General features: G+C 48.4%; 1 protein-coding gene and 1 non-coding gene across 2 annotated transcripts in view; both read left to right on the top strand.

Moving 5' to 3' along the window:
- PAPPA (pappalysin 1) overlaps positions 1 to 21,558 on the top strand; it is a 267,243-nt gene extending 245,685 nt beyond the window's left edge. Inside the window, 1 exon segment of the mRNA XM_070375021.1 lies at positions 15,764 to 21,558. Coding sequence (XP_070231122.1) covers positions 15,764 to 15,871 — 108 coding nt within the window. The 3' untranslated portion in view covers positions 15,872 to 21,558.
- TRNAC-ACA (transfer RNA cysteine (anticodon ACA)) lies at positions 15,269 to 15,340 on the top strand. Its single transcript has one exon. It is a non-coding gene; the product is annotated as a tRNA-Cys (tRNA).
- Positions 21,559 to 21,912: the final 354 nt, after the last annotated feature.

The following is a 21,912-nucleotide window of genomic DNA, read 5'->3' as shown; positions in this document are numbered from 1 at the left end:
TCTCTGGGTATTTTTTTTCTTGATTTCTTCAGTGATCCATTGGTTGTTTAGTAACATATTGTTCAATCTCCATGTGTTTGTGTTTTTAAAGGTTTTTCCCCTAGTAATTGATGTCTAACTGCTAGCATTGTGGTTGGAAAAGATGTTTAATTTCAATTTTCTAAAATTTACCAAGGCTTGATTTGTGGCCCAAGATGTGATCCATCCTAGAGAATGTTCCACATGCATTTGAGAAAAAAGTGTATTCTGCAGCTTTCAGATGGAATGTTCTATAAATATCAGTTAAGGCCTGTGTTTCATTCTTGATTTTCTGTCTGGATACTCTGTCCATGTATGAGAGTAGTGTGTTAAAGTCACCCATTATTATTGTGTCTATTTCTCCTTTTCCGGCTGTTAGCACTTGCCTTATATATTAAAAGGCTCCTATGTTAGGCATCCGGTCCCATCACTTCATGGGAAATAGATGGGGAAACAGTGGAAATAGTGTCAGACTTTATTTTTCTGGGCTCCAAAATCACTGCAGATGGTGACTGCAGCCATGAAATTAAAAGACGCTTACTCCTTGGAAGGAAAGTTATGACCAACCTAGATAGCATATTCAAAAGCAGAGAGATTACTTTGCCAACAAAGGTTCATCTAGTCAAGGCTATGGTTTTTCCTGTGGCCATTTATGGATGTGAGAGTTGGACTGTGAAGAAGGCTGAGCGCCAAAGAATTGATGCTTTTGAACTGTGGTGTTGCAGAAGACTCTTGAGAGTCCCTTGGACTGCACGGAGATCCAACCAGTCCATTCTGAAGGAGATCAGCTCTGGGATTTCTTTGGAAGGAATGATGCTAAAGCTGAAACTCCAGTACTTTGGCCACCTCATGTGAAGAGTTGACTCATTGGAAAAGACTGATGCTGGGAAGGATTGGGGGCAGGAGGAGAAGGGGACGACAGAGGATGAGATGGCTGGATGGCATCACTGACTCGATGGACGTGAGTCTGAGTGAACTCCAGGAGTTGGTGATAGATAGGGAGGCCTGGCATGCTGCGATTCATGGGGTCGCACAGAGTCGGACACGACTGAGCAACTGATCTGATCTGATCTGATGTTGGGTGTATATATATGTACAATTGTTATATCTTCTTCTTGGATTGATCCCTTGATCATTACGTAGAGTCCTTCCTTGTCTCTTGTACTAGTCTTTATTTTAAAGTCTGTTTTGTCTGACATGAGGGTTGCTACTCCAGCTTTCTTTCGATTTCCATTTGCATGGAATACCTTTTTCCATTCCCTCTCTTTCAGTCTGTATAGGGCCCTAGATCTGAAGTTAGTCTCTTATAGACAGTATGTACATAGGTTTTGCTTTTATATCCATTCAATTTGTGTCTTTTGGTTAGAGCATTTAATCCATTTACAGTTAAGGTGATTATCAATATGAATATTTCTTATTGCCATTTTGTTATTTGTCTTGGGTATTTTTGAAGGTCTTTTTTCCCCCTCTCCTGTGATTTGATACCTATCTTTAGTGATGTGTTTGGATTGCTTTTTCTTTTTTGTGTGTGTATCTGCTGTAGATTTTTGGTTTGTGGCTCCCATTAGATTTTGATATAGCAGTCTATATATGTACCAGATTGTTTTCAGTTACTGATGTCTCAGACACATTTCCAATATCCTGTACCCGTACTCTCTCCTTCTCGTGATTGCTGCTTTGGTACATTTGTGTGTGGGTGATTTCCTAACTTCATGTTTGCCTTCACTGGTGAGTTCCCTGTTTGTAATTTTCTTGAATCTTGTTGTGGCCTTTTCTTTCCTACCTAGAGAAGTTCCTTTAGGATTTGTGGTACTGAATTCTCTTAGCTTTTGCTTGTCTGTAAAACTTTTGATTTCTCTGTTGAATCTGAATGAGGGCCCTACTGGGCAGAGTAGTCCTGATTGTAGTGTATGTGAAACCATGTGTGTCCTGCAAGAGTGAAATCTGTCATTTCCCCTAGTCCCAAGGAGCTCCCACACTGAAGCCAAATGCTTTGGGGTTTCTTCTTCCTGATGCCTTGCCCTCAGGCTGGGGAGACTGACGTGGGGCTCAGGACACTCACTCTTGCAGGAGAACCTCTGCAGTATAGTCATTTTCCAGTTTGTAGGTCACCTGCCCAGCAGCTATGGGATTGATTAGGTCAGGAAAGTACCCTTCCTCTTGAGCTCTTATTGTGGCTTCTTCTTAGTCTGTAAAATCTCTGTTTTGGTAGGCTCCTGTCTTTTCTATTGATGGTTGTCAGCAGTTGTGATCTCGGTGTTTTCCTGAGAGGAGCTGAGCTCAACTCCTTCCACTCTGCCGTCTTTTCCGGGATCTAGGGCTGTTTTTATAGTTCAGATGCTTGCTGCCCCTTTCTTCACCAGGTACTGGGCGTTGTCCCCTTGCTATGGGGTTTGCTGCTACGGTGGTCCTTCGCAGGCTCCTGGAACAGCAGGGTTGAGGCCTGGCACCTACTCACAGGTCTTGTGGCATCGGCCTGTGCCCACCTCTGAAGCCCACGATGGCAGTAGGACTAATGCCTGCTCACAGAGCTCCTGTAGGTGGAGTCCTGGTGTCTGTGCGCACACGCAGGGAAGGAAGCCCTGATGGTGGTCCCACCCCTCTCCTCATACACCGACCGCCTCATAACAGCACCTCAACACTGCTGGGCCCAGGCTTCTTCCAGGCACACCCTTGGTTGCCACAGTCTAGTCTCTTCGGGCTCTTCTGTGCAGCCAACTACGTTCTTCTCCTTGGGTCTGACCTCTGAAGCCTAATCTTCTGTACCCGGCTCCCCCTGCACCGACAGAGGAATGTCCCAGACTGGGGAGTGCAGAGGGGTGCTGTGCTCTCCTCCGCAGCTCCTCTTCCATCCAGTCTGACGTTCCCACGGGTGAGGAGACGCTCCTGAGTGCAGAAACCTTTTCTCCTGCATAGCTCCCTCCCTGGGGTGCAGGCTCCACTCAGATTCCTTCCTTTTCTTTTTCCTTTTGTCCTACCTGGTTATGAGGAGGTTTTCTTGTCTCTTTGGAAGTCTGAGGTCCTCTGTCGACATTCAGTAGCTGTTCTGGGTGAATGGTTCTCCTTGTAGATGTATTTGTAGTGTTCAGTGGGAGAAGGAGCGCTCCATGTCCTACTCATCCTCCATTTCAATCCCCCCTCCAGGTGTGAGCGTTTTGAAGGCTCTCGATTCCTGATGCCAAATGAATACAGTGGGTCTCTTTCACTCCCCTGGAGTCAGCCACTTTGACAGTGAATAGACAATGAAGCTTGTGTAGAATTATGACATGTGATTCATCTGACACCATCAGCTAGAGAAACAGCAGCTCTGATGAAAAGAACTTTCCTACCAACTATAACTTACGTACTAAAACATTAAAATATAAAACTAATATATTAAAATATAAAAACTAATTTTATTGGGAAACTTTCTTAAATGGATTGTTATTTCTGCAGAGTGCATGGTAGGGACATGCAGTCATAATTCAGGTTCAGGTGCAGACTCCAGGTTGTTACAGTCACTCGGATATACAGATAAATATCTCAAGTGGTCATTTTGACCCTCTCTTCCTATACTAGGTTCAGCTGCAGCAGTTTCAGGCTCCAGGGCTCAGAGATGAGTGCTGTCTCTTCAGTCAAGGACCCGGAGTCTGTTTTCTTGCTAGTTCTGAATATGTTCCCTAATCCTTTTTTCCCCTTTTCTATATACATTATGAATGTAATTCTAGCCTTTTGTGTTAAAAGACTACCTTCTTCCACTTTTTTACTTCTTCCTGTTGGCTGAGGCGATGGAATGTAGGTGAGCAGGCTTCCTCCATGACAGGAGATGTGTGTTCATGGAGCATCTCTATGGGCTGAGCACTGGACCACGCTGGGCACACGGCAGAGTCCAGGTGCCACACCTGCCCTTGTGGAGCTTGGGGTCTGTTAGGGGAGCCAGTTACAAGCAGTGAGGTATGTTGCTGCTGTAAGTCACTCAGTTGCATCTGACTCTTTTGCAACCCCAGGGACTGTAGTCCGCCAGGCTCCTCTATCCATGGGGATTCTCCAGGCAAGAATACTGGAGTGGGTTGCCATTTCCTTCTCCAGGGGATCATCTGGAACCCAGGGATCGAACCCACATCTCCTGCTTGGCAGGTGGATTCTTTACCACTGAGCCACCAGGAAAGCCCCACTGAGGTATATAGCTATGTATTTAGTGACCTTTGCAGAAGGGACAGTGAAAGGAAGGTGAGGGGTCATTTGGAGAACAGTGTGAAGGTCAGAGAAAGTGTTCCCGAGGAGAGAGATTTACACTGAGACCTGAAGAATGAGCAGGAACTTTCCTGGTGCAGGTGAACGGTGGCTGGGAGAAGAATGGGGAGAACTGTGGGAACTCTGTGTGACCTCCACCTGTGGATTAGAGAGCTGATGGCCTCTGTCACAGTGAGGGTGGCTTTACCATAGTTACTCAGTGCCCAGAAGTGTCTGGATGTCTCTTCAGGTGCGAGACTCCTGACGTCTGACTTCTGGAGAACAAAGGTGATTCAAGTTAAAGTCATACGCCTATGACTTAAATTCCCCAACCTAACTTCTCCATAAACTCCAACTTCCTGAAACCCTCTACTCTCTCATCTCCAGCCAACTGTCCTTGCAGTGGCTGCTTTATAGAGACGGAAGATAATAAGACAGGACGCCTGTTAGTGAACTGCCGCAAGTCAGACTCGCGTCCTCCCTTACCTTCTTTAATCCTCATGTCAACCCCGGCAGGGCACTGGGAACCAGTTTCGGCTTGTGTGTTAGTCATTCAGTCAAGTCTGACTTTGCAGCCCATGGGCTGTAGCCCGTAGCTGGCCAGGCTCCCCAGCCTGTGGAATTCTGCAGGCAAGAATGCTAGAGTGGGTAGCCAGTCCCTTCTTCGGGGATCTTCCCAGCCCAGGGATCGAACCCAGGTCTCTGCTTTACAGGCAAATTCTTTACCAGCTGAGCCAGCAGGGAAGCTCTTAAGTTCGGGCTTAGCGAGTACTTACAGGACTTGAGTTTACTGGCTGCAAACGCCACGGGCCAGAGTCGAACCCAGTTCCGTCTAAGTCCCAAGCCCGGCTTGTTCTGCTGCAGGGGCTGCGCCACAGAAGAGGGAAGCGGGCGCAGCGGGTTGCAGAACCTGTCCTCAGTGCACCTGAGCATGACCCTACCTGGTCCAGCTGGAGACATTTCGCTGTGGACCCAGAATGCCAGGGAGCCTTGAGTGTGGGACCCCTGCTTGCTCACTTTGACAAGGCAAAAGCAGCTTTCCCCAGGGTGGGGAATAGCGGAGACTCCCAGCCCTGCCAGTCATCCTTGACTGCCCAGACAGGAGTTTCCCCTGAGCACAAAAAAGTCCTGCCTTTCTGTCTCCAGCTTCCACAGCAGGAAGCCTCTTGGGGCAGGAGAGGGGCCAGAGGCTGGCTTTCTCCCCACCATACCCCTCCCATCTCTTACCTGCTGGCCTATTTCACTCCCACCTGTACTCGTGGCCCCAGTTCCATCTCATGGCAAGTCCCCTGCCCGTAAACTCCCATCCTGGTGCTCAGAATCTCATTGACAGCGCAGACTGACTCCCTGCGCTTTCCAAAATGACCATAATTGAGCACTTACCACGTACTTGGCCGTGAGTTAGCATCTCTGTGCATATTATTCCGTTTAGACTCCAGAACCGTCCAACAAAGCCCACATTTGAGACTCAGGGAGGTGGAACCATTCATACAAGGTGGCGGATCTGTGTAGGATTTAGGATTCCCTGACACTGAGCAAATGGCAGATGGTGGCTACTGTGTCTCGAGCGCTTACTGTCTACCAAGTGTCACCTTTTCCTGCATGTGTCACTTTATTTCGTCAGCACAGCAGCCCTGCTGTAGGCACGGCCTTTTTTAGCCCCACCTTACAGATGGTACAACTGAGGCTTAGACGGGTTGAGGTCACACAGCTGGCAAGTGGTAGAGCTGGGACACAAACCATGTGATTCCAAGTCACACAGCACCTGCCTCTGACCCTTGTTCTGAACGTCTGCTTGCTCTGGGCTTGCACCGTGACCTTCCTGGAGTCCCTTTCCTCTTGCTTCCTGGCCCTCCTGGACTGGGGTCCCGGGTAGTAACTCCAGCCCCAGGGTGAAGCTTTCTGTGGCTTCTCCTGCACTTCCTTCCTCCTACTCTCCACCTAAAACCTCTTTCTGGTCCCTGGAGCTGGGGCCTCCCTATCACTTAAGCCAGAATGATGTCTGTCTGCTCCCTCCAGCCTTCCCGCCTCGCTTATCTGTACAGACCCCGCTGTTCCCTCATCTGCCTTGTGGGGTGACCTGGGCCCTGCTGGAAGACGAGACAGGACCGTGCAGGACTGTCTGAGGAAACTCTACCTGCCAGGCATGCCCAGCCTCCTACCCAGGCAGCTATGTGCACTGCAAGGCAGACGGGAAGAGGTGGGACTCAGTATTTTCTTATTGGAGCCAAGAGTCTAGAATACAGAGCAGATTTCCAGAATGGTTGCTTCAACAGCTTCCCCCTATACCAACGACGAACAATCATTTTCTAATTGGACTCATTCTAGGTCTGCATGTGTAGCAGGGTGTAAGGGAGGAAGGAGAAATAACTTTCAAGTATTTGACATACCAGTGTTTTCCAAGGAGTGGTGGCCTTGGAACTATGGTGATGGTCATGTTTCGGTTGGCTGCTAAGAGACTGATTCTGGAAGATGTCTGGGGAGCTGCGGTGTGGTCCCAACTCTACAGCTCAGCTCTGCGGCCTTGGCCAGGCCGGGCTCGCCTTGAGTTTTTATCTCCTGATGTTCGGATTAGATTCATGTCTAAGGACTCTCCACGTGGCTTCCTGAGTGAGGTGGTCCTTGAGCAGGAACTTGAGGACTAATCAGGGTCAGGGGGCCAGAGGAGAGTTAAAAATTGGTCCCAGGAGCGTGTCTCGGCACAGGATGACACGCCCAACCGATGACATGAAGCACAGGGCTGCCACTGTATTTGCTCAAATCTAAGCGAAAACCTGCTTTCTTGAGAAAAGGCATGAAACCCCAGTGGAGCTCGTTGGTCTAAGGAGGCTAGTGATTCTGTAAGATGGGGGAAGACAGAAGCTTTAGATGGGAAGCAGTCATCTCAGCAGAGCTGATAAAGGGTTGTTTGCAGAGTTGGGGGTGCATATCAACAGCTCTAACGTCTCAGCTTAGCAACCTGAATGGTCCTCTGAAAAGGAGTCAGGATGGCATGGCATCTCTGCGCACAGCCCTCTGTGCCTCTCCACTTCCCCAGAGTGAACGCTGGTCCTCCCAGGAGCCTGCCAGGCCCTGAGTGCTCTGCCCACCCCCACCCCTCACCATCCCCCACCCCCATCGATGCCTTCCTCCACTTCCCTCCAGCCCTCGGGACTCCTTGCCACCCTGCACACAGGCCAGACATCCTCCTACCTTCCAGCCTTCACCACGAGCTGTTCTTGTGGCCAAGAACATTCTTCTCCATTCATCCTTATGACTCACTGCAGGTCTCTTGCCCAAGTGCTGTGTGCTCAACATGCCCCACCCTGACCACCCACCTTCCATCACCCCTGGCCCTTCTGTACCCATTGACCTGGCTTCCATGTCTTCTTTCCTTCCATAACACGCACCACTTTGGCACATATTATAAGAATGTATGTATTATTCGTTGCCTGGCTATTTCGATACCTCTAGCTGTTGGAAGGAAAATTTCATGAGAGTGAGAAGGTGCATTTATTTTAGTCACTGTTCTATCCCAAGTTCCCATCTCCCCTTCTGCTGAGAACCTGCTATGTGATAGATACTGTGCTAGGCCATGAGCAGATGGGCCAGGCCCAGCTGGGCGGTCATGGGGCCCGTGAGCAGGCGCTGAGATGCCAGGAAATGCTAATGGAGACACAGCAACTGAGGCCAATCACCAGAGCTCCTCAGAGAAGACAATGTTAGAGGTGAGGTGGGGAAGTCGCAGCAGGTCTTACCCAGGTAAAAGTAGTGAGGGGAAGGCCAGAGAGAACGATGAGAGAGAAGCGTGTTCCTGGCAGAGCGCAGAGTCTGTGCAAAGCCCAGAACAGGGGAACACAGGAAACTCTGATTCCCTGAAAAGGGCCAGAGCGCGGTGCAAGAGGTGAAGGCGTGAGAGGCAAACCCGGGGAAGCGAGCAAGGCTTCTATAAGCCACGCTGGGGAGTCTGAACTTTATCTAGGGAGCGATGGGAGTATTCGACGATTTTAAGCACTGAACCAGCTGAGAGAATCCTAGAAGGCTTCCTGGAAGAGGGACTTGTGCTCAACTTGGAAGATTAGTAAGACATAGTAGGCAAATGGCTAAGCCAAACAGACTAATTCCTCCACCCCCTGGTTTCTGGAGTGTTAGGATTTCCCCAACTTGGGGCGGAACTTTGACTTTTTTTTTTCCTGTGGGTGAATTCAACACTCATTTCAAACCTGATCCTATGGAAAGAACCAGGCCTTTCTATCCCCCTAGAATGACGATCATCACAACCATCATCAATGCCATTACCACATCACCACCACTCTCACCAACATCATTTAGTGAGCATGAATTCTACACCAGGCCTTATGCAGGTGCTGTCCTTGATTTTATTCTTTATCCAAAGTACTTCTCCATGGCAGGACTGTTATTTTCTCTATCTTATAGATAGGCAAACTGAATCCCTCTCCCCACAAAGAAGTCACTTGCCTGCGAGCATTTCACTAGCTTACACTACTACACGGCTAACAACGCAAGGAATCAAACCAGGTCTCCTCGTCTAACTGGGTGCATTCCTCCACATTACCCACACTTGGTGTTTTCTCCTCCACTTACCCGTGTCTAAGCAAGCTTTGGCATTCCCCGACTGCTGCATGCCCCGTGCCAGGCACAGATCTGCACAGTCCCAAGGGAGCTATAGAGGAGCCCCAGCATCAGGCCTTGGTCTGCTTGAAGTCACTAAGTCTTTCCATCAACACTACGGCGACCCAGAGACTCACGGTGGTGAAGCGAGTCGCCCAGGGCCCCGTCGTGGGCGGGTGGACAGTCAGGCTTTCTGACCTTCACTGCAGCACGCCTCCTGCTCCCCCACACCGCCCACCCTCTGCTGTGACCTCCCTGTTGAGTGAGTCAGAAGCCAGCCTCAGACAGCCCTTCCGCCAGGGCCCCGTGGCATTGGCCAGGCTGCATTCCTGAGCCGCTCACACACACCCGGGTGGAGATGTTACCCTGGGCAGCTCACCCACGGGTTGAAACCCCTGTGCTGAGCACTGTCTCCAGCCTAGAGGGAAAAAGCAAGAACCCTGGCCTTCCATCACCGACCTGGGCTTGTTGACAGAATCCCAGAGTGGGTGGCCAAGCCGTTTATGGGACAGCCTAGCTGCACGGTGCTGGGAATCCCAAATGTAAACTGGCCGCCGAGGCCTTGATGCCGTGGGTGGTAGGTTTGCTTGGGAGGCCATCCGGGGGAGAAGGTGGAAAGCTGCTCGGGGAATCCGGGCATCTGGGAGTCGGGCTTGGAGCCAGCTTTATCGGGATGGGACTCGTCTCTACCAGACCTCAGCTTCTTCCTCTGTGAGAGGGGACCCTGCCTCCTACCCTACCTGCCTCCTGGGGGAACGGTGCCGGGGAGCAGTTACAAATGGGGGCGCAGGTCCAAGGCACCCTGCCAGACAAGTGACTCACCTCTTCGCATCTTCATTTCCTCTAAGATGTAAAACGAGGATTGTGAGAATAGCTGCCTTATGAGAGCTGCTGGGAAGGGTGAGTAACGGGGCACCAGGTACATAATAAAAGGTAGGAGGTGAATGACCATCAAACACACCCCACAGCGCTCAGCCAGGACGGGGGACGGAGAGCTGCCTTCCCCATCTTGTTTGGGCTTGCCGACAAGTTCTCAGTGTCCAGAGTGGGGGCTTAAAATCCTGCAGCATCTACCAGGTTGACAGGTAGTGAGTTCCAGGGCAGGTCTGAGACAGGCTGAGGCCTCTATTTTACCATCTGTAAGCTGGGTAGCTAAAGGACAGCAGCCTCTTGAGACTGGGTGGAGCCACATGGGAATCCTGCACATGGACAGCCTCAGGCAGTGGCTTGCCATGGACCGGACCTGGACGTGTCTCTTCCAGGTCAGATCTGGGGACACCTGGGGGAGTGGGTGGGGCAGGCGAGTGCCACCTTCTCTTACGGGTTGCAGATGCCCAGTCAGTAAGGACACCTGTGAGCAGAGGAGACCCCTGAGGCAGGCTCTGAACAGGCAGGTCACGGAGAGGTGAGAAGAAGGGCGAGATACCATGCTTGTCCTCCGTACCGGGACCTCCACGGGCTGGTGTAGAGTTGGCATTGCTCCTCACCAGATCCCTTATCTCACCGATGGGGAGTCCAGCTCCACAGGTACCTACCTGCTGAAGGTCGAGCAGGGTGCTCCCAGGCCCCTAGCAAGGGCTCCGTCGATGAGCCTGTGTTTATAAGCATGGAAGGGCACAAGGAGCATCCCCGATCGTCCCCCTGAGACCAAACCTTCTAGACTTCGCTGTGCTCTGCGGATCCAGACCTTTGTCTTTAGGGGAATGCTGAAACCCCCTGGGCCGGGCCAGGAGGAAAGCGTGTGCACACACCACGCCCCACACAGCCAGGGTGCCCACACGGGCCTGAGAAGCTCCCTGGCATCATAGGGCCCTGCCGGCTGACAACTCTGGAGAAGCCCCTGGGACTGGGGTGGCAGAAAAGGGGACGTGCAAGACACAAGCTGTGGAGAAGGGCAGCATTTCCTGGCCTTTTCTGCCCAGGGCATCGCCGTCCCCCTTTCTCAGGCGAGAAGGAGTCTCAGACAGAAGGGAAGGAAGAGATCATTAAAATCATCGTGGTGTAAAGATAGGGAACTTGAAGCCGGAGAAGGGAGGTGACTTGTACGAAGTTAGGCAGCACAGGAGTGCAAGAGCAGAGGCCCCCTGACTGGTGTTGTCCCTGGGTTTTTGTGCTTTCATATATCCCTCCAATCATGGGTCCTTTGAATGCCTGCCACGTGGTAGATACAGAGGTCAACCACAAACACGGGGACTTCCCTGGCGGTCCAGGGCTCAGACTCCACGCTCTCAATGCAGAGGGCCCGGCTACTATCCCCGGTCAGGGAACTAGATCCCACGTGTCACAACCAAACAATCTCACATACCATAGCTAAGACCCAGCACGGCCAAATAATACATACTTTAAAAAACAACAACACAGACATGGCCCCTGCCCAGACGGCGCAGGCATACAGGCGCAGACGTGATTCCGTCCAAGGATGGCGTAGGGATAGAATGCTAGGGTATGGGAGGAGCGCGATGGTCCGGTCTTTGGTAAGACTAACGAGGCAGGAGGCGGTGCTTGCGGTAAGACCTGGCGGATGAAGAGAAGCTGGCCAGGGAAGCGCAGGAGCGGGGAGAAACAGCTGAAGACTTAAACCCAGGAAAACACCTGGAGTCTTTGAGGAAACAGGAAACGAGCCGCAGAGAGCGAGGGGATGAAGGGAACCAGATGAGGTCCAAGAAGGGTGTGGAGATCAGGCAAGGCCTTGAACTCTCACTAAGGACTTTGTGTCTTATCCTAAGAGACAGAATCTGTTGCACGTTTGCCTGGGTGAGGCGCAACAGGAAGCAGGAGAGAGAAACCATATGTGAGGCTGTCCCGAAAGAATCGTGGAGCCCAGTGGGAAGAATGAGAGAGAGAACATACTGTGCAGAAGACGGGGGCGGTCACTGGGTCATCCTAACGTTAGAACGCGGGCAAGGGGTGGAACGGGTCCGGGGGAAACCGAGGCCGCCCAGGTCGGGGAGGAGGAAGGCAGGAAGGGGGTCACAAGCCAGAAGTACAAGCCTGCGGGAAGCCGACTCAGCGTCCAGCGACCCGAGTGTTAGACCACGTTCTGGGAGGTTTTGCATCTTTCTTGTTGAATCCTTGCAACCATCTGAACTACAGTAGAGGAAGTCCCCTACATACGAACCTTCAAGGTGCAAACTTGCAAAGACCGGAACGTGCATCTGGTTCCAGTGAGGAACCAGAACCTGTGCCGTCGACGTCGGGCGTGAGTGGGATTGCAGCTCGCCCTCCTCCTCTGTCTCTGATCACTATGATCCTTCAGTTTTCCCTCCAGGCAGTAACTCTTCTTGCCTGTTCACTCTTGCCAGCCCCTGTATGCCATTGTATTATGGTACTTTTCAAGTTTCAGTACTGTAGGATTAAACGCGTTTTCTTTTTGTGTTTGTTTTTTATGTATTATTTGTGCAAAAAGTATTATAAACCTGTTACTGTACAGTACTGTAGAGACGATTGTCTATATAGCCCTATAGACTATATAATACTATAGACGATTGTTAGTTGGGTACCTAGGCTAATTTTGTTGGACTTAGGGTCACATTGGACTTAACAAACGTGCTCTGGGAATGGAACTCGTTCGTATGGAGAAGACTTATTGTATTTTTTTTTTTTCATCACTGTTTTCTAGATACACAAATTCAGGGTGATGGCAGCGAAGGGGTTTTTCCCCACAGTTGTTCAGTGAGTATGAGGCCTTGCTGAAGTATTCAGCAAGTAAGGATGCTAATCCAGGCCTCTCTGCTCACAGGGTTTCCCCACTGGACCTCAGCTATTAGATTTGGACCTGGCTCTGCCCTCAGTCTCCCCGCTTTGGAGGATTTTCTCTAGGTCTCTTCTAAGTCTAAGGTTCTCTGCTTCTTAGGGCGGTGAAGAAGTTGCAGAAGAACATTTAAGATGGGACGGTACAGTCCCTGCATACACATGGAGCTGGGGCGTGTCCTGCAGTCAGGGCACAGTGAGCAGCAGTGAGCAGCTGAAAGCAGCAAGGCTCTGCATGGAAGTGGTAGCTGTAGGCGTGCTCACCAGGGCATCCCAGGCCTGCGAGCTGGAACTGAAAAGGGAAACGAGGAGTTGTACTAGCCGTACTGCAGAGAGTCAGAGAGAGAGAGAGGAGAACAGACCTGCATTCGTATTCTGCAGCTTAGACGCTGGGGACACAAGAGTGAGCAAGGCTGACAGTCCTCGCCTTGCTTACCGAGAAAGAGGCACAGCGGGCATGTGGCAAGCATTGCTTGCTACGCTCATTTTATCGGCTAATTCATTATCCCTCATCACACCCACTGGAGGGGCATGCTTTCGCCTCTCCCCTTTTGGGAAGGATCACTGAGGCTCAGAGAAATTGTCACCTATTCAAGGTCACACCTCAATTAGGTGAGAGAGCGGGGGCTTCTACTTCAATCTTCCTGTTCATTCCTACACTTTTAAATTATTGAAACGTTGCAGGATGGAGAGAGGTTGGGGAGGCAAAGAGGGAAGAAAGAAGGACACAGAGCAGGGAGAAAAAGTGTTCAGGAGAACCAGCCCACAGCCAGAGGGACAAAGATGCTCTCTGAGCCTTGTGAGCACTCGAGACCCTGCCCAGGCAGGAGGTGAATGAGGCCATTAAATCCATCTGCGCAGATGGGGGGCCCTCTGGGGAAAGTTCTATGCAAATGTCATGATGCAATGAGGTGAAATCCACTCGCGTCAGCCAAGGCTGGGGCTCAAGCAGGGACCGCTCTGTGCTCTTTGCAAAGACAGATCCTTTGCCGTGTGAAGACGTTCACTCTGCTGGGCTCTTTCTCACAATTTCTAGAAAGGAAAGCCAGCCCAAGATCACAAAGCATGTGAAGGGATGGACTGGGAAATGAAATGTGGGCCTCTTATTTTGTCTCTTTTCCTCCAATTTTGTAATCTATACATATATCAAATTGTCACGTCGTGCGCCTGTCACTTTTTCTTATGCTAAAATCTGCTCCTAGGATCCCTCAACCTAGTTTTCTGCAAAAAAATCTCTCTGTGAAATGTTCCCCACCAGGATTTCAGGCGCTCTAGAACAGGGGTCCCCAACCTCTGGGATCTAATGCCTGATGATCTGAGGTGGAGCTGATGTAATAATAATGGAAATAAAGTACACATTAAATGTAATGCGTTTGAATCATCCCCAAACCATCCCCTACCACCCAGGAGCATGGAAAAACCGTCTTCAATGAAACCGGTCCCTGGTCCCAGAAAGGTTGGGGATCACTGTCCTAGAAGGTGGCCTGAACTTGCTGGCAAAAGCTTCTGCCATTTTAATAATCCCCAAATCAAAATTACCCATATGTACAGAGAATTAGGTTTTCCTAAAAGACATTATTGCATTGTTTATATCAGTGGATCACCACAACAGTCCTAGAAGTTAGATATTCCATTGTACAAGTCTATTAACCAACTCTCATGTGGACATGACAACTTTTCACCCATGATTTCATTCAGCCCTCAGAGTCCACAGTGCAAGGCAGGTCTTATTCTACTGATTTCACAGCTAGGAGGAACCTGAGGCTCAGGGAGAGGTTGCTTCATTCAGTTCAGTTCAGTTCAGTCGCTCAGTTGTGTCCAACTCTTTGCGACCCCATGAATTGCAGCACGCCAGGCCTCCCTGTCCATCACCAACTCCCAGAGTCCACTCAGACTCACGTCCATCGAGTCAGTGATGCCATCCAGCCATCTCATCCTCTGTCGTCCCCTTCTCCTCCTGCCCCCAATCCCTCCCAGCATCAGAGTCTTTTCCAATGAGTCAACTCTTCGCATGAGGTGGCCAAAGTACTGGAGTTTCCACTTTAGCATCATTCCTTCCAAAGAACACCCAAGGGCTGATCTCCTTTAGAATGGACTGGTTGGATCTCCTTGAAGTCCAAGGGACTCTCAAGAGTCTTCTCCAACACCACAGTTCAAAAGCATCAATTCTTCTGTGCTCAGCTTTCTTCACAGTCCAACTCTCACATCCATACATGACTACTGGAAAAACCATAGCCTTGACTAGATGGACCTTTGTTGGCAAAATAATGTCTCTGCTTTTAAATATGCTATCTAGGTTGGTCATAACTTTAGAGGTTGCTTGCCTTACTTTAAATACTGGATTTGTCACTTACTGGTTTGGGCTTCCCTGGTGGCTCAGTGATAAAGAACCCGCCTGCCAATGCAGGAGGCACAAGAGATGTTGGTTTGACCTCTGGGTTGGGAAGATCCCCTGGAAAAGGAAATGGCAACCCATTCCAGTATTCTTACCTGGGAAATCCCATGAACAGTGGAGTCTGGTGGGCTACAGTCCATAGGGTCGCAGAAAGTTGGACACGACTGGAGCAGCTGAACACCACCACCACCACTTTGGGCGAATGCCTGCCCCTTTGTGAGCCTCAGTTTCTCCACCTGTAAAAGGGCGGTTGTTCTAGTGCCTATCTTACAGAGGTGGACTTCCCTGGTGGCTCAGACGGTAAAGCGTCTGCCTACAATGCAGGAGACCCGGGTTCAATCCCTGGTTCGGGAAGATCTCCTGGAGAAGGAAATGGCAACCCACTCCAGTATTCTTGCCTGGAAAACTCCATGGATGGAAGAGTCTGATAGGCTATAGGTCCATGGGGTCACAAAGAGTTGGACATGACTGAGCGACTTAACTTTCACTTTACAGAGTTGCCGAAGAATTCAGTTCTTTCCTGGTTGTAAAGCATTTAGCACGTTGTAAAGCCTGGCCTGTCATACATGCCCCTGAAAATGGAAACAGCTATGATAATGACCATGGTGATCCTGATAGAAGTTATCATAAGGCTAGCAAGAAGCAGAGTCATGACTTGAATCTGCTGCCCCACCATCTAGTGAGGAACCCTCTGCCCTGACAAACCCACTGCTTCTCTAGAAATTTCTGTTTCAGCCCCAAGCACCTGGCTCATCTCTTCTGCCTTTCTCTCTGCAGGTCACACCCTTCCCCATGTCTTGTGACCTACAGGGTGACTGTGCTTGCCGGGACCCCCAGGCTCAAGAACACAGCCGGAAAGACCTCCGAGGATACAGCCATGGCTAAGGAAGGACAAGGAGTTGTCAAAGAATTCCCAACGCCAGGACCCGCATCCCTTTGGTATTGATTTCACAGTCAGCTGCTCAACGGAATGGCCTCTCCACACCAGGGATCCTTAGCACCCAACCGGTCTGCCTTTAATTTCACCCAGGAAGGACTCGTAGTACGGGCGCGTGTACCACGTCTCACCATGTTGAATGATGGAATGGAATCCCATCTCAAAGTCTTAGAAAGATTGCACATACAGCGTGCAGTCCCTGAGCCTCCTAAAATTCTAACCATTTGCCACACGACCGCAGCGAGAAACATATTCTGTATCTAGGAGTGTGCCCATCTGTGGTTAGTACGCATGCATGCATACGCACCCATGCAGACATCCATGGGAGGGCAGTTTTGGAGACTGAGCAGAGAGAGACTGGGCCAGACTCAATCCTTTCTCTCCCAGGCTCTGAACCAGCACTGTCCTTGGGAGAAAGAGTTACAAAAACTGCTAAGACTAAGTGTTAAATGCCAACATAGCTCACACCCTGAGGCTTAGAATACGTAAGGTGTGCTTGAGTGCGCAGTCCTCTGGGATTGGAAGTGAAATGGTCTCTGATCACCTCCCTTCTAGGGAAGAAGAGGAAGAGGTAAAGAATCCAAGGTATGCGAAGCCCCCAGGGTTTGAGGCCAAGCTGGAAATGGCTTAGGATTGCAATGTCAAGGTATTATAATAGCCCCGGCTTGAGGCCGTAATATCCCCCACACCCTCCACATCTTGCCTTGGGACCACTCTTGCTGCTACTTGCCCGGCTGCTCTACCCTGTACATTGAGTACCCCAAGGTGGTAGGACTAGGTGAGGAAAAACCCCCACACAACCCAACTGTCTGCCTTAAAAGTGACCCACATTTTCCCACAGCTCCTCACTTCTTAGTCCTTCTGCGAGGGAAAACCCCTCGGTGGCCCACGTGGTGAGAAGTGAAGGCCCCCTGGGTGGGCTTCTCATCCTGGAAGGGAATTGAGGGGCTTCAGATGCTGGAACCCTCACCGAGAGTCCAGAATGTCTAAGCCAGTGTTAGATTTTATAAGCAAGAGGAACAGTGTTACATTTCTGTGATGTCGGAACCCTCCGGAGACTGTTGGGATGGCAGGGACTCTTGGGTTAGCATCCTTATCCAAGTCTTCCTGCCCCTCCAAGGCGAGAGCAGGCTTTGGGTCTGAGGACCTCATTGTGCCCTGAGTAGCAATAGTTCTGGAGCAGAGAAGCACTCGGATGGGATCCACACCTAGACTGTGTTCTAGACGGGCCTGCAGGGGGCAACCCAAGGGTTCCCAGCCTTGGTCCCCAACCACCCAGCACGGTCATCCTGCCTTCCACACAGCCTCTGGCTCCCATACTCCCGTCCACCCCTGTCCTAGGGTGGCCCTTCCCTCTCTCCCATGTTCAGCCTCCAAAAGTTAAGAGGAAATTAGCCAGACACTCACAGAAGCCCCCACCTCTTTGGGGTCCTCGTTGTTCAGCCAGTTACCTGTCCACTCCTTTTGAATTAGTAAGGGAGGTGAGGAATACGGAATGAGGTGGAAAGAAGGCTGACATTTTACCTGATCTCTGAAACTGAGAAAGTGAGGTGAAGGGAGGGTCTAAGGTAGAGATATTGCATAAATATTGCCACAAATCATCTCAAGTCTAGTGAAGACAACCAACCAAAAAACAAATAGCATAGAAATCGAAGATACCAAGCTCGTGGGCTGACTCTCCTCCTTCCTGCATCCAACACAGATGCTGTTCATCAACTAGAGCCCTTTTTTTTTTTTTTTCCGATGGGGACCAAAAATAACTTCAGAAACCTTCCTACTGTTCTGTCTCCCAGCAGCAGCTAACTGCTGACCAAGAACGCTCGAGAAGACGTCTGTTGGCCAGCTGTGGTCTGTTACATTAATTAATATATCAAGGTGCTTTTCGCACAGGTGCCCACAAATAAGGACGCAGTGCTTAGATAGTTTTGTGTGGCTTATTCCATGTTACAGTCTCTGAGATTGGGTTCCAGGCATGCCATTGTTAAGGCCTGACTCAAATCCATTATGTCTCCTTCTTACAAACTTGTATCTCATTTATACTGAGGGCATTTTTTTTTCCTTTAATTACCAGGACCAATCTTTGGCAAGAGAATAATAATCGTATAAGCATCGATTCCACTTTGTACCCCTCTCCAGTATCTTAGAACTCTTGCCAACTCTTCAAGTCCCCTAATGCCCTTGCTGAGTTATCAACCTGAGTGGTGCTAGATGGGAAGGAACAAATGAGGTAAGATGTTAACACAGTTGGCTCTCCCAGTTGCTTTTTTTTAACATCAGTAAGTAACACAAAGAGCCTGGGAGACCTAAAGACAACATTCCTGACGGTGGGGTGGCAGGAATCACAGCAGAACCTCACCAGCTTCCTTTCAGTCCACTCTCATGCTTTTTCCTCCTCCATTCACACACAGTCTGCAGCTGACTTCTACCTTCAGAGTCTCAGATTGATCAAGCCCTTCTCAGCAAAGTGTTTCCCAGTCTCCTCCTCACCATCATTCAAACCTGTTACTCACAAATTCCTATTTGCCAGGGATATTAGGTGGGAGAGGCTGCCTGATGGGTGGGCAGCCTCAGTCCCACATGCAAGGTGTCACTAACAGGTCCTTCTCATACCTTAGCGGAGGACAGTCAGCTCTGTATGCAGTGCACTTACACTCGGCTTCATTTTCTTTCTGGGTATAAACTCATTCTCTCACCCCTTTATCAGCTCCAGTTTAGGACAGTGGAATACTCACAGGAGGAGGCTCTTGTCTATCAGCAGCTCAGAGGTTCTAAAGCACTTGGCAGTTCTGAAGATGGATTAGCTTCTTCAGAACTTTCTTCAGAACGTGGAGGTTCTGAAGAAGGATTAGCCTGTTAACAGCAAGAAAGAAAAGATAAGGCAGACCGTTCGCCAAGCCTTCTCTTAGGAAGACTTTCCAAGCCACAGCCCTACTGGCTGCCAGAGGACCTGTGTTAGCCCCTAGATTCTGTGCCAACCACGTTTTAAGGAAAGACAACCCTTGGAAGTCCATTCTGGAGGCTGAATGGGGGGTGTTATGAAAGAGGGAGATGAGCGGCTGTAACTAGCAGGGCTCTGAGGATGGAGCTGCTTCTCCTGGCTTCAGCATTTTGAGTCACTGCCTAGACAGTGCTCTTGGTCTTTTTCCCACCTTGGCCAATGCTTCTATGCTATTTGTTGAAAATAATTCTTTGAGACAGATTCTGGCTACCTCCCTTCCAGGTTTGGTTTAACTTGGTTCTGTCAGTTTGTTATAGGTCTTACCTGTGTTAAGAAAGGAAAGAAAGAGAGGAAGAAAAAGAGAAAAAAAGAGGAGAAAAGGGGGAAAGAAGAAAGGAAACCATAAATTCAAGTTAACAGATTTGAGGTTTTTGTGTTTTGTTTTGTTTTTTTCCTCCTCAAACTACTTCAAAGTAGGGAAAATATAAAAGAAGAAATGGTTGGTGACAAAGCTGTATAGATAGAGATTAATAGAAGACAAAGAGATTAAAAAAGCATGATTAAAAATAAGAATTTTAAGAAAACCTACTTTTGTGATTCCTGAAGAACATTCTTTATTCTACAGACTGAGTAGGTAGACACAGCCTAAAGATTTCCCTAGCAGGAGTAGAGGGGGGTTTTATACCGCTGTCTCTTCTTTTCTGTACATTGTGGTAGGTTCAGGAAATAAGGCATCTTTCCCCTTAATATGTAGTTGATATTGTTGGGAGGGGTGCATTTTGTCTATTTGTTTGGTTGTCAATCAGTAATAGGGAGTGGGGAGGGCTTGAAATTGTGTTTTTTCTTTTTTTTCCCAAATATTAAGGGGACATGCTGTGCTGTGCTTTTCACATTACAAAGTGTTTGTATTTACCATAGAGCACTGGGCTTTATGAAGCTGCACTTAGAATCACACTGCACAGCCCACTTTCCTAAGGAGCTGCTACATGACCGGACAGGTAATGCCCACGGTTTTCGGGAAACAGAACAAACCAAACAGCAGACATGAAACTGAACAGCAGAAGAATCCAAGCCTGTTCCTGGCAATCTGCTCACGTTTTGCCAAATTCCTCCCAATTGCTCGATCTTGAAGAGCAATGTGTAATAGCCAAGAGAGGAATTATGTCCCTTGAGTGGGAACACCGAATTCTTGACTCCAGGCAGCAGTTTGCTCAGTGATCTTAAACAAGTCATGATATTGCCTCTCCATTTGCCTCAGTTTCTCCAGCTGCAAAATGGGGATAATACTACTTAACCTACCTCACAGTGGGAGGGCAGGGGATTGTGAGGCCCTGGGGCTTCTAAGGGGCTGTGGCAATCTATGAGAGCCAATCTGTGAGAGCCTGACGCAAAGTCTATGGGTTATTTTTCAAGAATGCACAGGCCCATCGGCCACGTAAGAAAGACAGGGAGTGCTCATTTGGTATTTCAAGGAATGGGAGTGAGCTCCTAGATTAGAACCCACCTTGAGAGAGGCTTGCATTTGAGAATATTTTCCTTATAGATAAGTTGGACTTTCTCCCCCTTATTCGGGCCTTTACCAGTTCTATAATTTGATTAACAAAACAAACAGTGACTTCCTACAGTGTAAAAGTCAGTTTACCGTTTATTCAAGACTTCCAGGCCACTTCCAACTTTACAGAGGAAGGGAGTCCCTTAGTTCTCTTTTTCTTCTCAGACTTAAAATTCCACATTGAGTGTTCCATTAAAAGAAGATACGGCATTCTGAGTGCAAACTCGGGGCTTCTTAAATTCTACACCAGCAGTCAGTGAGGAGAAGTTTAAACAATTAATTGACTTGCTTTCTTGGGTCTCTATAATCAATAACCTGTCCACAGATATCTATCTATATAAAGATATTATATATAAATATAAATTTACATATATATGCACATGTATATATAGTTGTACATATATGTGTGTATATATATACTTAAATGTAATATTTACAAAATAAAACTGTGATCTCGTCTAGAAAAAATATTCATATTACAAGCGGCTCTTCCATATTTATGTATCATATTATACCTTTTATTATTGTTATAATTATTATGGGTATTTCTAATGATGATGATGTTGAAATCTGTTTGGCATCTTCTGAAATTACCAAAAATGACTCTCCATTGACATGCTTAAAAATCTGTTCTCAAGAAAATTCTACTGGCCTACTATAAAAAAAAAAGAGAGAAAAAAAAAAAAAAAAGAAAGAAAATAATCTAATCACCAAAAACAAAACACAACTCCAATCCTTTTTCTGTACCTCACGCGCATAAATTTGCTGCTCCTTTTTTGGGTTTTATTTTTTCCTGTTTATGTGTTTTTATGGATCTAAGTTAAGTCTTTCAGCAATATATAAAAATGTAAATAGTAAACTTTATTTATTAAGAATGTCATCTTTTTTTAATTTATATTTACACAATTGTTCATCTAATTTATTTTTTCTATACGGTTTTAAATACTCAGACATATTTTGCTGTTCATGATATTTTTATCCTGTTCTCCTGGATTTGTTTCTCCATACTGTTTTCTCTGGTCTCAATTACAGGTTGGATCTCACGAAAAAATAATGTCAAAGACAGAAATATTTTGCCACTGTTGATTACTATACCTTAAAGTTCTATATTATGAAAATATATAATAGCTTGTATGCTTCAAAAATAGTGGTGTGGTTGTTGTCTGTTGTAGAAATCTACAAGATTCTCACATATACACATTCAGTTCAGTTCAGTCGCTCAGTCGTGTCCAACTCTTTGCGACCCCATGAATTGCAGCACACCAGGCCTCCCTGTCCATCACCAACTCCCGGAGTTCACTCAGACTCACGTCCATCGAGTCCATGATGCCATTAGCATAATCCAAAAGACTCTGTTGCATATACACAGGAACATGGACTAGAATACCAGGGCCTAGAATTAGAAGGTCAATGGTACCATGGATTTGAATATAATATACACCCTCTCTTCTACAGAAGTAATTCCTTAAAGCACCTATACTTTCATATACAGTTGGAAA

Source organism: Bos mutus, chromosome 8, assembly GCF_027580195.1.
Source record: "Bos mutus isolate GX-2022 chromosome 8, NWIPB_WYAK_1.1, whole genome shotgun sequence".
Taxonomy (NCBI): domain Eukaryota; kingdom Metazoa; phylum Chordata; class Mammalia; order Artiodactyla; family Bovidae; genus Bos; species Bos mutus.
Note: the sequence above shows the minus strand (reverse complement) of the source record. Positions and strands in the feature narration are given on the sequence as shown.